The sequence below is a fragment of the Aegilops tauschii genome, chromosome 5 (genome assembly GCF_002575655.3).
Source record: "Aegilops tauschii subsp. strangulata cultivar AL8/78 chromosome 5, Aet v6.0, whole genome shotgun sequence".
Taxonomy (NCBI): Eukaryota; Viridiplantae; Streptophyta; class Magnoliopsida; order Poales; family Poaceae; genus Aegilops; species Aegilops tauschii.
In genome coordinates this window covers 574,844,991-574,866,836 of record NC_053039.3, presented here as the reverse complement: position 1 = coordinate 574,866,836, position 21,846 = coordinate 574,844,991, and the positions used below count along the sequence as shown (strand labels likewise).

The 21,846-nt window shown below is 43.6% G+C and overlaps 1 protein-coding gene across 1 annotated transcript; it reads right to left on the bottom strand.

Moving 5' to 3' along the window:
• Nucleotides 1–1,043: 1,043 nt before the first annotated feature.
• Nucleotides 1,044–7,281, bottom strand: LOC141022767 (ABC transporter G family member 3-like). Its single transcript, XM_073499021.1, has 6 exons — nt 7,068–7,281; nt 5,326–5,357; nt 4,816–4,944; nt 4,297–4,383; nt 3,857–4,129; nt 1,044–3,570 (listed from the first exon to the last, which is right to left on the bottom strand). The coding sequence occupies exons 1-6, from the start codon at nt 7,279–7,281 to the stop codon at nt 3,307–3,309; spliced, it is 999 nt and encodes a 332-aa protein (XP_073355122.1). The 3' UTR covers nt 1,044–3,306.
• Between the last annotated feature and the right edge of the window lie 14,565 nt (nt 7,282–21,846).

Below are 21,846 nucleotides of genomic sequence, written 5' to 3'. Positions count from 1 at the left end.
CAACTAGCTGGTCCGACACGCACACGCATAAAGCATTGGTACCAAGGCAAGGCACGCAATAGATCCTTCTCCATCGCTATCACCATTTGCAAACTACAATATTTTCTCATGATAAATAAAAATATCGATCGTAACTGAAAGAAAACAATTTTACCGTGAACAACCTTTGGTCTGAATACCAACTCAGGAAAGCACAACCTCGTCGTGCTACTGATTTGGCCCGATCTTTCACGATACAATGTATTCCTCTGAATTCGGCTGATAAAATCTCCCAATTACGCGAGCAGTACATGTAACCGGAAGATGGGGTAAGGACAACCAACGGACAATCCCTCGCCACATGAAGAACCTCCCGCCAAAGTAGACGTAACCAGCACGCAACCCGTCGGAAACGATAGACCTCGAGCCACGTGTAACTTCCACACCGAAAATTTATACAAAATAAATAACAGCGACACCCGAAGACGGCCGCTCCATTGACGATACACGATGTTGTCTAAAATCCTAAATATAACCTGCTTTTACAAAGAGGGTACCATGACTATATATACCAGTACAGCTAGCCGACTCAAACTTGCCTAATAAGTTGACCAAACAAAAACTTCGTTATCTCTCACTCTCGACCAACACCAAAGGAAGTAAATCTGCTCACAACCTTTAAATTAGCAAGTAATCATTGAAATTTAAATACTTAAAGTAATTAAACATAATTTCCTGGAAGCCCCCATCCAATGTTTCTCAAGGACAGCAAATCTCACCATTTAAACCAGCTCACGAACACATAAATCTCCTATGGCCTTGATCATGAGAAGTAGTAACCAATTAGGATTCTTCCGTTAGTCTCAATCAAAAGGTATCATGTACTTGTATACTCTTGTTGTGGACGTGGCAACCAAAAGAAACAACCTAGTTGACACATGCCTTGATCAAACGTGTATGCGTAGGAATTATTTTCTTTCTTTCTCCAACATCCAAGCATGCACTGTGTATTTTGGCACAGCAGAAAATTAGAATTCTAATTCAACCTTTATTTTCCCCTGATCAAGACGCCTCACGTTATCGCAAACAGTGACGAGCGAAATTGCCTTAACTTGAACCAGACCAACGTCTTGTATTCAGGCCCGACCCCGGTGGGGTGTGACCTGTGCACCCGCACAGACCCCCCGTTTCTGGGGCCTCCAAATCTACTTCTCATCTAATCTTTTGGGCCTCTGGAAAAATATCTAACCTATTGGGCTTGTGAGACGCTCGGCCTGGCAACTGGCGGCCTGGCAACTGGCAACCTGGAGCAGCCCCCCGATCTGGAACTGCCTCGTCCAGCGATTGTGGCAATCTTTCCCTCAAAATCAAAAAGAAAAACAAAACAACGATTGATCTATTCGATTCACGGAGAGGAGCGAAGCGACGAGGCGTCTCTTCGTCTGTTCCTGTGTGGCACTGGTGGCCCTCGCCACGGCAGGTTAGGCTTCCTCCAATCCTCCTACCTTTCCTTGCTCAAGAATCTCCTATCCAGCAACTCCGTTCCAACTTCCTACGTTGTAGATCCTTTTCAAGATTCAGGAGGGTAGGAGCAGGCGAGCAGCCGAGCACGAAGGCATACGGCAGGAACGACCGAACAACAGCCGGCAGGGAGGAAAGTCCTGGCCAATCTCCCGATCTCCGAGTTTTTAAGCGTCGTCTCGTCAATAACTAGTGATCTTGTGAGCCCTTTACTTCGAATTTTGATTTCCGCCAGCTATTTCGTTCTTTTAAAGTAGTATAAGACGAGTGCATGTAGGGTTTTTTGTTTTCAGTTGCTGTTCTTTGGGAGTCATGAGGATCTTCCTATATTCAAGTTTGAGAACCTGACAAGCTTTTCTCTGGATGGGTGCCGTATCAACGACGACTTCCTCGGGCTGCGCAAATACCTGTACAACTCGCCTAACCTGCAGAAGCTCACTTTGCGACATTGCAAGGTGCTGCTGCTACTTCTTCCATCAACAACTAATTACCATAACTTGAAACATTCCGTAATATATTGGCATTCCATTCCAAAATATACTCGTAACATTGCACTGCTCAACAGGTCTCGGATTTCCAATCTACAAAGGAGGTGATGAAATGCCGCCAATCATATTCCAAGGGCATGGCGCGTTTCAAGTGCAACAACCTTAGGCTTACTGAAACCATACACCGAGATGGTGATGCTTCTGTCGATCCGTTTGTCAAGTTTTTCAGGGGCGTGCGGAGGAATCTGCCAAACAACAAGATCAAACTCATTCCGCTCAAGAAGAAGAAATAAAAGACTGAACTCGCTATAGTCGATTAGCGGAAGCGTATGGCAATACACTAGGTTTCCTATCATTTGCTGATTTCAGGAAACTAGGTTGCACATGTGTCATCATTTTTACCTTTTTAATAAATTCATCATGAGTCCTTGGCTTTAATTGTGTCGGATGGTTGAGATCGTTTGGATTTCAGCAACTCGTAACTTTTATACTAGTGTAGACTAGGTTCTTGGTTGAAGTGGAAGTGTCACGATCCCCTCGTCTATATATATGGATTTATTTTTCATTTGGGATGGCATTTTCTCATCTTTTATTGATCGTGTATGTCACCGACACCTCTGAGATCATCCTCCGGTGAGATTGTTCTCCACCTACACAGTTAGAACCTTTCATATCTTGACTTTTTTATGCACTTCATATCTTGAATCAGTTATCCACCGTCTCCAACAACATTTATAAGCACGAACAAATTTAAGGAGAAGAGACAATCTGTTATTGCTCAATGACTACTATGCCAAGCTTCATCTCAGGCATGAATAACTACATTCAACATCGTCTACAATGTCACAAATCTACTGACATGGAAATGCATGTTGGCACAACCCAGCACGCGCCGAGCCCTATCATCTACAACACTTGAAGAAAACACCTTCGAGAGAGGATCGCTACTCGACCTTCAATGTAGTCAGATCCAACCAGGAAGATCAAACGTGTGAGAGACAACAAGACAACAAAGGAAGCAATGCTGAGTACCAAAAAGGAATGGACAAGAGAGTAAATCACCAAATCATGGTTCATTTCTTCAATTCTCAAATTAACCATGATAAATACAGTATATATGTTACCCCAATTCTCCTCATGTTTCTCTTCTACTTTGGATGCGTCAGATATGCCTACCTAGGAAGCTATCACACATGTATACATGCATATGAACAGTCACACACCCAAACACACACACACACACACACACACACACACACACACACACACGCACAAAGCCTTCTTACAACATCAGCACACTCGGTGGCTCAGGGCTAACTCACTTTGGAGCTGCAATGGTGTGGATGCTGGGCCAGCAGGAGCACCTGCCAAGCCTCACATGTCTCCTCACATCTAGACGAAGCAAAACATACAAGACGACCCAGTAGCCGATCGCCATCAGGAACAAAACAAGGAGATTCATCCACTTGGCACCCGTCGACGATGATATGCCATACAAGCCTCGGACAGCCTGCACGCCGGGTATCGTCCTTGTGGCCCCGACTGCAAATGATGTACTGACATACTCGTTCTGGACCAAGCCCTGCAGCAGCATTGCTTGTTAGCACGCCTGATCCGGTAAAATCAAGATGAGCATAGGGTTTATGTAGGTTACATAAGATGGCCATATATAACTTACCTGGACAGCATATGTCTGGAATGAAATGTAGGACATCGGATAGTTCCACACGGGCGCTGGTATTGCGTCTTGGATCCGAAAATACCCTGCCACCAGCATCATGATAACTTGAAGTAGCCACGGTTATTTAATAATGTTGGTTCATTCAATATGTGTGCCCACTTGAAAGAAGACCAAGATGGAAGCTCACATATAAGCAAATCAAGGTTAAGATGCACTTGTAAGTCTCAAGCCAGATGTACGCAACAATCATCATGAGCGCTTCGTTCGCCAATAGGCACATAAAGATGGTGATTATAAAGTACATAAGGAAGCTGAACTCATTCCTGAGGCCAATCAGGGAGTAGAAAACCAACGACGACGAAATGGACACCAGAAATAGGAAGGAGACGCTGGATAGGAAGTGGCCTAGTAGGAAAACCAATGTCCCATAATGCCGGTTTGAATCCTCATGGGAATATATCTGCATAGGAGGGAGCATTATGTTACGAACATACCTGATGTTCATATGATTTTGGTGCTTATTGTTTTCACCAACAGAATCCGCGTTGAAATTATTCTACAATTAAAACTATTAGGAAGGAAGTGGCCATAATGTTGCAATTCCATTTTAAAGAAGAAAAACCCGACCTTGATCTCATCAATATGAGCAGGCACTTCGCAAACACTCAGAAGGACAAGAAACGAAACAAACACAAATATCGCAGAAATCCTAACCTGTCAAAACAATGTGACCTTTGAGCATCATCAAATCATAAATGCAGTTAATTACTTGAGAATAAAAATATCTAGTAAATTGAAATGTAATACTGCAGTGACACTGACCACTACAGATGACAATGAATGACCAATATCGATAAATACAGGGCAAGCAGCATATACAAGGCAAGCCTGCTCCAGAAGTACTTCCATTCTCTTGACATAACTCGCAATGATCTCCAAGTGAGAATCCCAATTCTCGCTGCATCACTGCTTTGCCTTTACTTTTCAAGTAAGGGCCTTCGTGCATCACACCATGTAGATAATAGTTTATTCACTATCATGGATATTGCAGTGTCCAATTTCTCAATCTAAAGTATCAGTTGTGTGTTTGTGGAATGGGTGACATAGATGGGATTTTCATTACCCTAGGGTGTAGAGCAGTAGTACCTTGTCAATCAATTTTGCAATCATGGATTCAACAGCAGCAGCTTCAGCCGATGATTTGTATGTTGCTTCTAGTGTCCGGATCGCCACAGCAGTGTCCATGCTCACTGAAGAGAAATCCCCTTGATCATCCTGTTAATAACTACAAAGCTTTTTAACTCTCACAAAAAAATCAAAAGACACCTGCAGATTTTTGCACATGGCTATGATTCTGTCGAAGTCTGTATTGATTGCTCTCACGAAGTGTGGTCAGATGGACTTTGCATGATTGGACATGAAAACCCAGCATTTGAGAAGTGCTGTAACAGAACAAGACCAAGTAAGAAAACTCCAGAAGGTAACGGCGCTGGTGCCCCGGCTTTACTCCACCCGCCCCTTGGAGTAGGACACATGTGCGTCACGATCCAGCCAGCGCACTGTGCCATCCAGGAGCACCTTCCCTTCGATGGCGTTAATGACCTCGGACATGAGCCTGCATCTCTTATATTAATCCCCGGTTACTTCTCTATTTACCTCTCCAGGGTCCAGGCTGTTAATTTTGCTTCCTGCATATGTATTTTTCATTGATATTAGATTGTTCGTGATTCCTCCATGGCTGATGACTCAATTCATAACCGGATGCATAACGTGTGCAAACAGGACACTCTCCCACCAAGTGTATAGACTTTCAAAATGGCCACCTCACACACATAACTCAATTTTATAACATATTTTGGACTTGAATTTTTTTTCCATCTGTAATATACGTCACCAGAAGCCCCGCTCTATAATTTGACAACTTTTAGAGTTGGTTTGTTATTTTCGTGGCATTAACTGAATTTCGGGCAAGCAAAAAAGGCGGTAAAGTTCTGTGGCGGGCTATACAGGATGCCCGCCACTCCAGACTTCTTGATTATTTTTTATTTGCGCGGGTGACTGCAATGTGGAAGTGACGAGTACCTTTGTTGCCCGCATTGCAAACATCTTGCTATGGAAAATAAAAAAATTGAGAGGGTCATCCCACTATGTTTGTACTGGGCGTATTCCATGACCGCCACTCTAAGACGAAGTAGCAGTGGCGGGTGGGTAGCAACGCCCGCTAGTGGCAGGTTTCAACACGCTAGCAAATTTTGCTAGTCCAGCTGTGGCGGTCATTCGGGCGCACCCGCCACTGCTACACCACCAGCACTGGCGGTGCGCCCTGTCACCCGCCGCTGCTGGTTTTCAAAATTAGCTGTGGCGGGTGCCCGCCACTAATTTGAGTTCACCTATAAGCCCTTTTCCGGTAGTGGACACTAGCTACGAGATTTGATACAACACACGGGCAACAACCACTGACAATTGCATTAAAAAAAGTAACTGCTAGCCTACTTGGCGCACTCTAGTCTCTCTGTATTGGCATTGTGACGATAACAAACTCTATCCAACAATTTACCAAGCAGTCGGTCAGTAAGCAAAAAACAATCAGGATCAAGAGAGCAAACATGAGCATATGTATGCGCAAATGGTGTGTTCCCATCATAGCTAATTGCAACAATTCACAAGCATACAGTCCATATGCAACAGTAAAAATAAAATGAATAACAGAATAATCAAGAAATACAGTGACTGAATTATGAGGATAGCTTTACCAATTTCCGTGGAGAAGAAATTGCTGGGAAAATCCAGCAAATAAACAATCACACGGCAAATAAACAATCACACATCTAAGGAGACAGATCCAAAACTCTCTCTACACCGCTGCAGGGAAAAATAACCAGCTGGGGAAAATCTTCTACCCATTCCTCACGTCCCATGACCTAAAGATTTTTTTTTAAATATTACTCCTTTTATAAAAAGAATCAATAATGTATGACCTAGTTCGTAAATTGCAATTATATAACCCCGTCGGTCTTCATTATCCAAGCAAAGAAAAGAAAAGACTAGGATTCCTTTATCAGCTTTATTCAACATTACTCGTTTACTAAGTCATTTAGGCCTTGGCAACTATTAGATGTGGCATCTTTGTTGTTTGCCTTTTATATAATTACCATGCATTTGACAATAAGTAGTAAGCAGGATCAGAAGAAGGGAATGTAACCCCTGCCAGGTTTCAATGAAGTTTGGATATGCAGTTTCAGTTGGTGTTGTCCTCGTCTTTAGGTCATGGTGTTGTCCTCATCTTTAGTTCAAAAAGCCTAGTAGCGGCGAGCAAGGCACTCAGGGGCGCCCGCAACAGACTCTCTGCCATTGCTAATATGCCAACAGTGGCGGGCGGCCCCTATCTGGCGGCACACCCCGCGTCGCCCCGATCTGGCTACATGGGGGAAACGCCACCGTCGATGACTCCTGAGCCCGCCTCTCCTTCCCCTCATCTTCCCGCTGCCTGAGGGGACCATCCGCAAAGCTCGTAGGGGATCCTATGATGGCGGCGGCCGGGCATTTCATCTCGCGGCAGCTGCTGAGATCTGGGCAGCTCCGCGAGATCCCGACGGCATCTTCCTCGTCCATCGGTGGGGCTGCTCTTGGTCGGCAGCAAGTTGGTCGCTCGTGACCGCATGGTGTTGCGGCGCGGTCGGCGCACGTCCTCAAGCCGTGCTAGTTTGGATCTTCGCCCGTACAAGTCTGCGGACATGTGTGCTGCATGCTGCTGGACACCATGGTGGCCTACTACCATGATGCTTATGGTGGTGGTCCTCGTACTCTTTTTGCTTCATGGAAACGTCCTCCAAGATCGGTCCTCCTCAATCTAGTCACCGACGTGTTCCGAAACTGGTGCTGGAGATTTTGCCCAGGATATCTGGATCGGACAGAATCTAGTCGTGCACGTCCATATCTGCCTACGAGGTTCTGAGGGCATGGTGCGAAGCTCTATTGGTTGATGATACCTTGGGACATGTCGGCTTCTTGATTTCCATGGTGGAGAAAATGATGGAGAAGGTCATGGTGGTCGTGATAGGAGGATCAACTAGACGGATGGAGCCTTGGTGGCGATGGAGTCAGCCAGGTGTCAGATAAGTCTCGGGAGTAGCAGTGATAAGTGGGGGTGGCAGCACTGGCGGATTTCAGTTTTGGTGGTACTCCTCGAGTACCGGTGAAAACCTAAGGTCTGATCTTCATTGGTTGTGTCTGGCGATTGCCTTCCTAGAGGGATTGTTTTGAGAGCGCGGCCTTTCTCCGGGATGAAAACCCAAGATTTTGGATCGGGCAACGACGGCACTTGTGCACTGTTTCCTTCTTGGAGGCATTGTTTTTGGAGACCTTTTATGTATTTCGGGTGTTGTATTAGGTGGTGGTATGTGTGCTGCTGTGGAGAGGAGCCGACTATTGTGGCAAGATCATTCTTTTTTTCCTTTCTTTTAATTTTCTCCTTTGGCTGTGTGCAGCCTGGATGTCTTTGTGACATCTTGTTGGTGTAGAGACTGGGTGTAATTGGTATCTTCGAGATATTAATTGATTCTCCTTTAAAAAAACAGTGGCGGGCGGTCGCACGCCAGTGGTAGCCCATCTTCACTAGTGGGCAATCACCACTGCCCGCCAGTGGTAGCCCATCTACACTGGAGCGCTATCACCACCGCCCGTCACAGAAATTTTGTGCAACAATGGCGGGCCCTTTCCACCGCTCGCCACGGTGTTTGGTGCCCGCCATCTATATCTATCTATCTATATCTATACTTATACTAATTAGGCACTTCCAAGAAATTTCCATGTTAATTAGAGAAAATTAGAAAATAGACGCCGTTGATTTAGTGGGTCCGAATTATAACTGTTCAGATCTACTCGGATAAGGTTTTTTTAAAACGTTAATTAGCGAAGGTTTTAGTTTAATCTTAATCCAAAAAAGAACAAATAGAACCTAGATAGGGTTTTCTTTAAACATTAATCAGCGAAAGTTTTAGTTTAATCGTAATCCGAGAAAAGAATAAATAGAACCTAATTTTTTTGTCAAATATATTACAATTCAGATCTATCTAATTAAGCCCCTAAAAATATCTATCTAATTAAACTGTGCATAATCACGACCCGGAGGCAATATCCTCAGGTTACATCAAGTAGGTCGTGGTTGAGGGCTTAATTTCACATATCTCTCTCTTTCACGTCTCTCTCGTATCTCTATCACGTATCTATATTTATACTTACTAATACTAATTAGGCATTTCCAAGAAATTCCCACGTTAATTAGAGTAAATTAGAAAATAGACGCCATTGATTTAGTGGGTCCGAATTATAATGGTTCAGATCTACTCGGATAAGTTTTTTTAACTTTAATTAGTGAAGGTTTTAGTTTAATCCTAATCCAAAAAAAGAACAAATAGAACCTAGATAAGGTTTTTTTAAATGTTAATCAGCGAAGGCTTTAGTTTAATCGTAATCCAAAAAAGGAATAATTAGAACCTAATTTTTTTGTGAAATATATTACAATTTAGCTCTATCAAATTAAGCCCCTAAAAAAACCTAAAAAAAGATCTATCTAATTAAACTGTGCATAATCACGACTCGGAGGCAATATCATCAGGTTACATCAAGTGGGTCACGGTTGAAGGCTTAATTTCACGTATCTCTCTCTTTTTCACGTCTCTCTCCTATCTCTATCACGTATTTTTCTAATTATTAGAAACACCTTATTTTTACTGTGCTATCATATTGTTTTTGTGCTAGCTCAATCTCTCACGTTTCTCTCTCTCTCTCTGTCTCTCTGGTCTCTCTATTTGGGTAATCAGGCCTTGATATATGAGTGAGACTAGCCATAACATACACGCTACTCTAGGCTATGTTATTACTACCTTCGTCCTAGATTATTGGCCCCCTTTATAATTTGTGCTAAACTTTGACCAAAGATTTAACTGATAAAATGTTAGTGCATGTCAAACAAAAATTATATTGTTCCATTCGTATCTAAACATAGTTCTCAATGATATAATTTTTTATGACATGCATGAACATTTTGTTTGTTAAATTTATGATCAAAATATGGCAAAGAATACAATAGAGACCAATAAACCAGGACGTAGGTAGTACCTCTATAGTGGGTAGTAACATATGTGTGGTGTCGTGCAAAGCTTCATTTATTACGTTATACACTCGTATCGTCTTGGGATATGTGATGTTACGATAACTAGCTAAGTTACTCAATTCACCCATCTCCTTATTAACTCGTTGTCACATAGGCAAATTTGCTGAGTTGGAACCGATGTTACTCTTGAAGTTACTCCCACTATGGCCAGTCTAAGTCCAAAATATTCCGCGGAAAAGGTCAAGATGGCCAACACCGGTAGCTGAACGCGGAGCGCACGCCACCATCTGGAGGTTCCCGGAAATTGCCTTCTGTTAGTGACATTTTTCCGAAAATGTGATTTAAATCCCCGGCCTCTCCATCAGTCGGTGCATACATTCATATTTATTAATTATTCAACAAAGATCTGACAATAACATACATCAAGCCATCCGAAGCCACCACTTACACCAAACAACTCGACAATATGGAGTGCCCTCTCTCCCACCATTTAGAACTGAGGTCACCGCTGATCTGCCCGCATGACATATGAGGAGCCTACACTCGGTGCAGCAAATCTAATGCATGCACCACACACACACATGTTTTAGAAGCCGTCACCACCATCGAACCGCTGACCCATCTCCAGAAAAGAGATCTACATCATCCTTACCAGGCCGGCCATCGATCGATGCCTCCACGGCGACGAACAACGCTGCCGCCTTGCGCTCGTCCATTCAGACGCATCTATCGCCAAGACTAGGCTGCACCATGCTGCCAAGATCAACTGTCGTCGACGCGGTAGATGCGACAGCGCTTCACCTGCCAACCTCCACGCCATTGTTGCCGCTGGAGCCCCTGCCACGTAGGTTCCACCACCCATAGCAACTCTCCCCCGAACACCCAAGCCTCCCAAGATGGCGCCCCAATGAAGGGGTACTACGTGCAGGCCGTCAATGCCCAATCCAAGACGGGTTTTGGGCTCTCTTCCGGGAGGTGGTCGAGGCTGGATAGGAGGGACGTCGGCTTCGCCTACAAGGAGGGTAATGACATCGAGAGCCGTCGCCGATGTTGGGCTGAACCAGCCGACCAAAGTCTCCTCTGGTCCCCATCCGATGAAAGCACAACGTCATCGTGCTACTGATTTGGCCCAATCTTTCACGATACAATGAACTCCTCCGAAATCAGCTGATAAAATCTCCCAATTACGCTAGTAGTACACAATCCCTCGACACAAGAACCTCCCGCCCTAGTAGACGTAACCAGCACGCAACCCATCGGAAACGACAGACCTCGGGCGAAGTCGACCCTTTCGTACAAAAGAAAATTCACCATCATAATGATAAGTTAATTGTCTCATGTCCATCCATGATTTTCCCAACAATATAGAACACACATGCATATGCATAGGAAGCACATCACACACGACTAGATCACCATATCCGCATAAAGTGAAACTACTTCGACGCGATGCATGATCTTGATAAAACTTGTCCTTCCACCAAAGCTCGTATGGTTCTGGATGTTCAATCAACGGCAAGTTCAAAGCATAACCTACTATCTCACTCACCAAATTCATACTGGAATAGCAATTCATCAACGGGGCACAACTAGTTGGTCCGACATGCACACGCATAAAGCATTGGTACCAAGGCAAGACGCGCAATGGATCCTTCTCCATCGCCATCACCATTTGCGAACTACAATATTTCCTCATGATAAATAAAAGTATCAATCGTAACTGGAAGAAAACAATTTTACCGTGAACAACCATTGCTTTGAATACCAACTGATGAAAGCACAACCTCGTCGTTCTACTAATTTGGCCCGATCTTTCACGATGCAATGAACTCCTCTGAATTCAGCTGATAAAATCTCTCAATTACGCGAGCAGTACACGTAACCGGAAGATGGGGTAACGACAACCAACGAATAATCCCTCGACACACGAAGAACCTGCAATCGAAGTAGACGTTACCAGCACGCAACCCGTCGGAAACGACAAACCTCGAGCGAAGTGTAACTTTCACACAGAAAATTTATACAAAATAAATAACAGCGGCACCCGAAGATGGCCGCTTCATGGTCGAAACATGACGTTTTCTAAACTCCAAAATATAACCTGCTTTTACAAAGACCGTACCAGGACTATATACACCAAGACTGCTAGCCTACTCGAACTTGCCTAATAAGTTGAACAAACAAAAACATCTTTATCTCTAACTCTTAACCAACACCTAAGGAAGTAAATATGATCACAAGCTTTAACATAGCAAGTAATCCTTACAATTTCAATACTTAAAGTAATTAAACACAATTTCCTGGCAGGCCCCATCCAACGTTTCTCAAGGACAGCAAAACCCACCATTTAGACCTGCTCACGTACACATATATCTCATGTGGCCTTGATCGTGAGAAGTAGTAAACAATTAGGATACTTTCGTTAGTCTCAATCAAAATGTATCATGTCTATGTATAGTCTTGTTGTGGACATGACAACCAAAAGAAACAACCAAGTTGACACATGCCTTGATCAAACGGTAGATGTTGGAATTATTTTCTTCCTTTTCTAATATCCAAGCATGTATTGTGTATTTTGGCACAGAAGTAAATTGTGATTCTAATTCAACCTTCATTTTCTCCTGATCAAGACGCCTCATGTTATCGCAAACAGTGACGAGCGAAACGGCCTTAACTTAAACCAGACCAACGTCTTGTATGTCATGGTGATCGACAGTACAAATAGATCTAGTGTTTGCCATATCATCCTATCCCCCTTGAAACGAAACCCTCCTCGGCGTCAAGTCTATCTTCTCAGCATATGCATCCGCAGAAACTGTCGATGCCAAAAATTCAGCATGTTGAATGTCCACGCCTGCTTTGTCTTGGTCATTGAGTACCTTCACATCAATTGCTTCCTGAGCATGATCACGCCTTTGGCGATCTGCCTTGTATCGCTCCAGGGTATATGAGTCAAGTAGTATAAGTCGACCCTTCCATACAAAAGAAAATTCACCATCATAATGTTAACTTAAGTGTCTCAAGTCTGTCCAGGGTTTTCTTAACAGTATAGAATACACATGCATATGCATAGGAAGCACATCACACACGACTACATCACCATATCCGCATAAAGGGAAACTACTTCGACGCGATGCATGATCTTGATCAAACTTGTCCGTCAACCAAAACTTGTATGGTTCTGAATGTTCAATCAATGGCAAGTTCAAAGCATCAACTACAGTCTTACTCACAAAATTCATACTGGAATAGCAATTAATTAACACGGCACATCTAGCTGGTCCGACACGCACACGCATAAAGCATTGGTACCAAGGCAAGGCACGCAATGGATCCTTCTCCATCGCCATCACTATTTGCGAACTACAATCTTTTCTCATGATAAATAAAAATATCAATCGTAACTGAAAGAAAACAATTTTACCGTGAACAACCTTTGGTCCGAATACCAACTGATGAAAGCACAACCTCGTCATGCTACTGATTTGGCCCGATCTTTCACGATAGAATGTACTCCTCTGAATTCAGCTGAAAATATCTCCCAATTACGCGAGCAGTACATGTAACCGGAAGATGGGGTAACGGTAACCAACGGACAATCCCTCGACACACAAAGAACCTCCTGCCGAAGTAGACGTAACCAGCACGCAACCCGTCGGAAACGATAGACCTCGAGCCAAGTGTAACTTCCACACCAAAAATTTATACAAAATAAATAACAGTGACACCCGAAGACGGCCGATTCATGGTCGATACACGACGCTGTTTAAACTCCAAAATATAACCTGCTTTTACAAAGAGGGTACCATTACTATATATACCAGTACAGCTAGCCGACTCCAACTTGCCTAATAAGTCGACCAAACAGAAACTTCATTATCTCTAACTCTCAACCAACACCTAAGGAAGTAAATCTGCTCACAAGCTTTAAGTTAGCAAGTAATCATTAAAATTTAAATACTTAAAGTAATTAAACATAATTTCCTGGAAGCCCCCATCCAATGTTTCTCAAGGACAGCAAATCCCACCATTTAAACCAGCTCACGAACACATAAATCTCCTATGGCCTTGATCATGAGAAGTAGTAATCAATTAGGATTCTTCCGTTAGTCTCAGTCAAAAGGACGTGGACGTGGACGTGGACGTGGACGTGGACGTGGCAACCAAAAGAAACAACCTAGTTGACGCATGCCTTGATCAAACGTGTATGTGTTGGAATTATTTTACTTCTTTTTCTATTATCCAAGCATGCATTGTGTATTTTGGCACAGCAGGAAATTATGATTCCAATTCGACCTTCATTTTCTCCTGATCAAGACGACTCATGTTATCGCAAACAGTGACGAGCGAAACTGCCTTAACTTGAACCAGACCAACGTCTTGTATGCAGGCCCGAGCCCGGGTGGTGCGACCTGTGCGCCTGCAGAGGGCCCCCCATTTTCCGGGGCCTCCAAATCTACTACTCATCTAATCTTTTGGGCCTCTGAAAAAAATCTAACCTATTGGGCTTGTGAGACGCTCGGACTGGCAACTGGCAACCTGGTGCAGCCCCCCGATCTGGAGCTACCTCGTCCAGCGATAGTGCCAGTCTTTCCCTCAAAATCAAAATCAGAAAGAAAACAACGATTAATCTATTCGATTCATCGAAAGGAGCGAAGCGACGATGCGTTCTTCGTCTGTTCGTGTGGCACTGGCGGCCCTCGCCACGGCAGGATAGGGTTCCTCCAATCCTTCTTCCTTTCGTTGCTCAAGAATCTCCTATCCAGCAACTCCGTTCCAACTTCCTACGATGTAGATCCTTCTCAAGATTCATGAGGGTAGGAGCAGGCGAGCAGCCGAGCACGAAGGCACAAGGTAGGAACGACCGGACAGCAGCCGGCAGGGAGGAAAGTCCTGGCCAATCTCCCAATCTCCGAGTTTTAAAGCGTCGTCGCGCCAATAACCAGTGATCCTTTGAGCCCTATACTTCGATTTTTGTTTTTCGCCAGCTATTTTGTTCTTTTAAAATCGTATAGTTAATTTTATTGTTCTTTTCATCTATTAGGTGTCTAGTATTGAAGACTGTATTACAAAGAACACTAAAAATGATGATGTTTAATTGAAGACAATACAAACAAGCACTACTAGGGAAAAGCCTAGCAGTAGCGCGGGTTTTTGGCCTAGCAGTAGTGCGGGGAGCCGCGCTACTGCTACGCCGCTACAACGTCTGCACACCCGCTCTATTGCTATATCAACTTAGTAGCAGCACTTCCAACAAACTGCGCTACTGGTAATTAATAGTAGCGCGTCTCACTGCCCGCGCTACTACTATTATCCCGTATTCTATTTCATTTTTATTTTATGTTGTATTCATACAGCTTTATACAATTTTTCATACAGTAGCAATTTAGAGATTGTTTTTACATTATAATGAGTTATTAAATCACTAGATGAAAGAACCGCGGATTAGTTTCAAGTGAATGGATCCTAAGTGACCAATTCATGGATTATCTTGAAACTAATCCGCGGTTCTTTCACCCAATGATATAATAACTCATCATCATCATCACATTAATATAAAAACTCTTGCATCATATCATCACCAACAACACTAGCTAATAATCATCATAGTCATTACCACCAACACTATTTAATCATCATAGTCATAGTGTAGCTATCTAATCACCACCAACACTAGCTAATAACAATCATCATAGTCATTACCACCAACACTAGCTATTTAATCATCATAGTCATAGTGTAGCACATCATCATCTTCAAACTCATTCTAGCTAGCTAACCACTCCTGCTGCTATCTCTCAGGTAAAATAGCATAGATTATGTGTAGCACTTCTGCTTCATCATACTGGAGCATGTAGATGAACATGTCTCCTAATTGGGGGCCGCGCTTCTGATTGCTGCCCCCTAGTACTTCTCTGCTGCGATCCTTCACAATTTTGCTCCAGTCTTTGACTATTAAGACTTGCTCGATTCGAGAAATCTTAATTCCACTAAAGTGCAAGGTAGGATGTCTTGGCCGTAAGCTAACCATTGTCTTGCGACCTTTATGCTCGATCCATTGAGGCACAACTATCATCGGGAGTCCCTATTGAAGAATATTGTAGTAACATACTTAGCAATGAAGTTTAGCCTAAAAATAATGTTTGCAAAAGATCCACCGAGGACAAATAGTAAAAATCTTACCATCTTCCTAAATAGATGTGACCGTAGTTCAATACGCATGCTAGTGGTCGCACGTTTTGAGTACTAATATTTTAAAGTCCAGGAAAATAATTTGTCTTAACAGTATCAAGATCCTCAAGCCATGAAACATAATGACTTATCTCCTCGCAGTTTAGTTCAGCCCCGGGACAGTACTAGGTCATGTCTACCAAGCGTCGGACATGTTTGCTTGAATGGAAAGCTGTCGGTAGAAATTAGTTGTCAACTATTTTTTTTAAATATCCAAGACATAAATTTGATTGAGAAACTCACATAATGGTAGAACTGGAGGCGTCTGCACATCGACCCAGATGTCGATATTACCTTCAACTTCATCTTTCGGACGAATATCAAAGGTGATAATAAGCATATCAGGCTCAAATGCATAAGCCTTGCATAGTGCTCTCCAATTTCTGCATTCGAAATAGGTGTAGATGTCTGCATTGTATAATTTTACGGCGAAAGAATAACCATGCTCGGTCCTTAATTGAACTCTCTTTACCTCCATAGTTTCCATAGTACTGAAACCAACCTTATCCAAGACATACATTCTTGCATGGCAGGGATATGCTAGTAAAAATAGTAAAAAATAAAATTATAAGTTGAAGCAAAAGAAGCAGAAGTCATGCTTAATTACAAAAAAAATACTTGTCGTTGTGACTTACTGTATCCACTTCGAAGGTCTCATCCATCTTGATGCTGAAGCGCCTACCACCAACTAGGTGAGGCCAGTCGCACAGGCCGCGCTCGTCTTCGTAGTATTCGTACTTACCGAAATCCTTTTCTTCGTCAGACATTTCCTATGTTCATATAGTTGAAACATTACTTAATTGAATTGAAAATCGATCGAAGGCAACTACTAGGAAACTCAACACACACATGGCTATTGATCAACGTGCAACGGGTTAAATTTAGGTCTGTCGAGTCTTCCTTCCTAAACTGTCATCTCACATATATGGTGGGCACACTACAAGAAATATGTCAACTAGTGACCTTCTGGCAGTGACCCTGGAAGAATTGGTCATAGATCTATGACCATTTGAGACCAATTGGTCAAAAGCTGTTTGGGGGGCTCCAAACGCTAAACTATATCGACCATTTTGGTCAGAAAGGTCGTAATTTCCTTACACGAAATGGTCACAAAGCAGACAGCACTGATCCGCTGCCTTATTTCTAGCTGGTCATAACCTTGTAAGTTGTGGTGGATTGCTATGACTAGGCGCCACCTCATCAGTTTTGCCTACGTGTCATGTCCATGTGTCAAATTTTGCCCTAGGTTGTGAAGCAACCTATATTTCTGTCATTTCCAAAATTCCCAAAAAAAATTGGGCATTCTTTACTATCCAAATCATTGTCTCGTGACAATATTCAATTCCATTTGCCTGGTAAATCTACCTCGGCAAATTTCCAAAGTTTTTGTTCAACTCGAACTGTTGTGAAGGAAGTACTAGCTAGGCATATCCTAATGAGCTGAATTTTTGCCACATCTTCTATATTCCCAAATCATTGCTCTCCACAAAATTTGAGCCCCATCTAACAATGCATGTGAGTGTGGCTTCAACATTCATATTTCTGTCCAGTGTGGTACGTTGCAAAGCAAGTGACACCTAGGCTCCTCCATTTGAGCTGCAAATTTTCCAAGATAGTGTCCTTAGTAGATGATCATCCTCAGCCAAAACTCAGGCTCATTGGCCATGTGCATTTCCCGTACCACTAATCAAACACTTGGATGCTAATTCATATTTGAGCATTGTTCGGTCTCCTCGTGAGATTCTTCTGTTGTTATTTTCTTCCAAGCATCTACCTGGGGAGTGCCAAACCTACTAGACATGCCTAGGCTTCCCAGAACGCATGGCAACGCCACGGTCACGCGGTGACCATGCGGCGGGCATGCGAGTCTACGCACTTTGGAGTTGGGGCCCTCGGCTACCGTCCAAACCTCAACGTATCACCACCAAATCATGTATTTATGCTTAAATAAATACTTATGTACCTAGAAATGATTTTTGGAAAAAAAATAAAGAGCAAACTATAAGGCAGCTGCAGTTCAAATTTGACCCGCTTCCTGCTGAATCGGCGGAAATTTGTCTTTTTCACCAGAGATGGATCAAAGCTTTTGACACCCAACCATTTTATCGATTGTGCATTAAATATGTCCTAGTATTTTAGAAAATTGATTTGGACCAATTTTGCAACAAATATATGGTAGGTCCTTCACAAAAGAAACTCATTTCGGGCACTCGGAAAATGGAAAATGAATTTTCCGTGCAAAGAAAATGAAAACTCCCTTAGGCAACATTGTTTGGAATTCCAAGATGCACCCTTGTGCACAATATGAGATCATTTGAACAAACTATGCCATGAATGTGGCCATAAGATTGATCATTTGGCTTGAAAGCCATGAATCTTCACGCATGATAGCTCGTTTCTGAGAATACTTTTTAAAAATAATTGCCGTATTACAAGTTTATTATTTTTCCTGGAAACTTGGTCACATATAATGACACAATGCGAAGGTTTTCCAATTTTTTTGAATTTTTTATGCTCGTTTCAAAATGCGGTCAAAACAGCGGGCTTGACCGTCCTAGCTAGTGGTTGAATCTTGGAAATTTTTTGATGTTTCTCTGATTAAATAGATACTTATGTACCTAGAAATGATCTTTGGAAAAAATAAAGAGCAAACTACGAGGCAGCTGCAGTTCAAATTTGACCCGCTTCCAACTGAATCGGCAAAAAAATGTTTTTTTCACGAGAGGTGGATCAAAGCTTGTGACACCCAACCATTTGGTCAATTGTGCATTAAATATGACCTTGTATTTTAGAAAATTGTTTTGGTCCAATTTTGCAACAAATATATTGTAGGTTCTTCACAAAAAAAACTCATTTTGAGCACTCGAAAAATGATTATAAATAGCTAGAAAGATCATAAATGCATACAAATTGGTGCTCATCCATAAAATGTGGTCTAACTTGAGTGAAAATTTGTGTGACGCCCTTTTGCAAAATATTTTTGATAGCTGCTTCACAAAATAGCTCTATCTTTAGTACTTGAAAAACTATTTTAAATTACAGATTCTCGAACCAATCAGAACACTTCTCACGGATCACCCCATTCTTATCTGATCTGAACCGTCCACACCCGGCGGATCCAACGTGTCTCACTCACCTCTCACCAGACCAACCCAAACCCTAGCATCCCGCGGCCGCGTCTCTCACCCCTCTCCCCGAGAACACACCCGCCATCCCCTCTCACAAATCCAGATCGACGACGATGTGCCTCCGTCGCTGCCCCCTCCATCTCCGGCTCCCCACCCCGCCACCCACCGGCGAACCTCGCTCCAGGGCTCCACCAGCGCTCTCACCCACCCATCGGCGACCTCGCTCCCAAAATCCGCTCTTCTCACCGCCGCCGCCACCCCACCACCATCTCCCCTCCCCTCACCCGCCCCCACTTTCTCTCCCTACCTAACCAGATCGAGCCGGCCAGGCGGCAGCCATGGCCCTCCCTGACACGCAGCTGTGCTTCCGGATCTGGGACGAACGTCGGCCTCTTGTCACCCAACATCTCGGGGCCCTCCGATCCACCCCTCCCCTCTTTTCCCTCTGTCGGCCGGGGATTTGGAAGAGGGGGAGGGAGAGATGGGGTACGTTGGGAGCCATGGCGTGGCGACGCCGCGGAAGTACAACTACAACAGCGTCGACCACTCCATCGTCGGCGTGACTCTGGCTTTGCTCCGGTGACTCAGGTGAGTCCTTCCACTCCTCCTCGTCACATCCCTCCCTCTCCACCTCACCTCGTATCGTCTCCCTCGCAGATCCTACAAGCTCGAGCACCGGGACGCCATGGACGGGAAGGCTGCTTCCTCCCCTGCCCCGACGCAATGCCATGGAGGACGCAGCTCCACCACTACCCGGATGCCATCCAGGTCCAGGTCCGCCCCCACTCATCTACTATCCTCTTGGATTATTTCTTCCCTTCCTTCCCCTCCCATCCCTTGACTCATGCGTTGTGATTTCCTTCCATGAGCAGGAGCAGCAACGTGGGTGACATCCATCACCAGTAGCGTCATGGCCAGTAGCAGCAGCGCCCCTGCACCACCAGATGGTAAGACCACCACCCTTCCTTCCTCCCTGCTCTCTCTCTCTAACCCCCGTCTGCTTCCATTCTGTAGGTGCAGCAGGTACAGCTGCAGGGGGAGAGGAGCAGGCCAACATCCAGCAACAACGTGGTGAGTGAGCTTCATCTCTCCACGAGATCTTGCAACAACGCAGTTACTCCTTCACATACAGCAGCAGCAGCAGCAGCAGCAGTAGTATAGTAGGTTTTGTTTGACTAGCGGAGTAATGTTCGTTACTCATATTTATTCACTCCTCTTTGTAAATATGGACGGTGAAGGCCTGTGTGAACCGTCTTTCATTGGCGTGCAGCGATTTCTTTATTTACTGCCATGGAAATGGAATTCTTGCATGCAGAAGCAAGGAGGCCTTGGCGATCAAACTGAAGCTGCGGCCCAGGCAGGTGGAGGTCTGGTTTCAGAACCGCAGGGCAAGGTAAAAATATGAAGGAATCCCTTTTAACTTGTTCCTGTTCACATACACATGTTCACGAGCACACACATTGACATGGCCAAGCCTCATGTGCACGTGGTGAGTGAGCTTCAGAATTGAATTTTGTTTTTGTTGGGTCAGCTCAACCCAAAAGAACTGTGTCACACTCATGATTAACTATAGATACACTAGCCTCACATTTCTGATTTCTTTGTAGTATTCAAGGAGTTGAGTGACTGCTTTAGATGGTGAAATGTTAACTACCACTACTATTTAGTTCATCTGACCATAACAAGCAGGCCACCGTCGGCCCTGTCAACACAGGCGCACACATCTTTTTTTCAAATAAACTGAAGCATTCTTTTTTTCATTTCATTTCATCATGTGTGTGCCAGATGCTTTTACTTCTGCAACGCGAATGAGCTAATGACGAACTACTCTAATTTAAATGAGTTGGGATCCATCACTACAATATGAGTATGTTTGCACTTTACTTAGCTTGTAATCAATAACCCAGTCCTTAACTAAATATTTGATTACATCATGAGGTTTTCTACAAATTAGTAAGGTAGTGGTTTCAGCTGCTGCATTGTTGCTTATATTTGATACTACACAATGTGACTGGAGTTTATTGCGAGTTGCAGAAGATAGAATCTGGATGCAATTGCTTTGATATTCCTGTTTGGCCCCCAGGCATGCTCATAAAGTACAATGAGGTGTCCTCATCTGACTATTGCGCCAATGGGTAAGCCTCACTGCCAATCTTTGTTATGGTGTTGATCTGAATCATGCTTTTCTGTATGTGACAGCGAACTGGCTACCCTCGTGTAGTTGAGAAATTAGTATCCATACATGCCCAGTCCATGCCTAAATCCTGAGTTTTAATTTTTAAACACCTCTCCATGTATGTGCAGTGCCTATTGTAATTGTCAAGTGTGAATTCTGTACAATATCAATAGTGCGTTTGGTTTGCATTGATCCTTAGCAGTTTGTGTCAAATGCAGGTGCTCTGCCTCACGGGCTCGTTCACCATTTGTTCAACTTCAGAGCTCATCAGGTCTGTTCTTGCCCTGACCAAGCTGTTCAAGTATGTTAGGTTTGCAATAATATTTAGTATTGGTTTGGCTCTTCCAATGCATAGGCACAGCAGGATAAACTCCTGTGTGCTACTAAATGTCACGGAGAAGAAACAAAGATGGCAAGTAAAAAGAAACTGTTTATAACTTGAACACTAGCTGAATTTACAGCAAAACTAATTTGTAAAACAAAACCTGGATTAGATCAACAAGTCCTTAGCATATCAAACGTGCCAC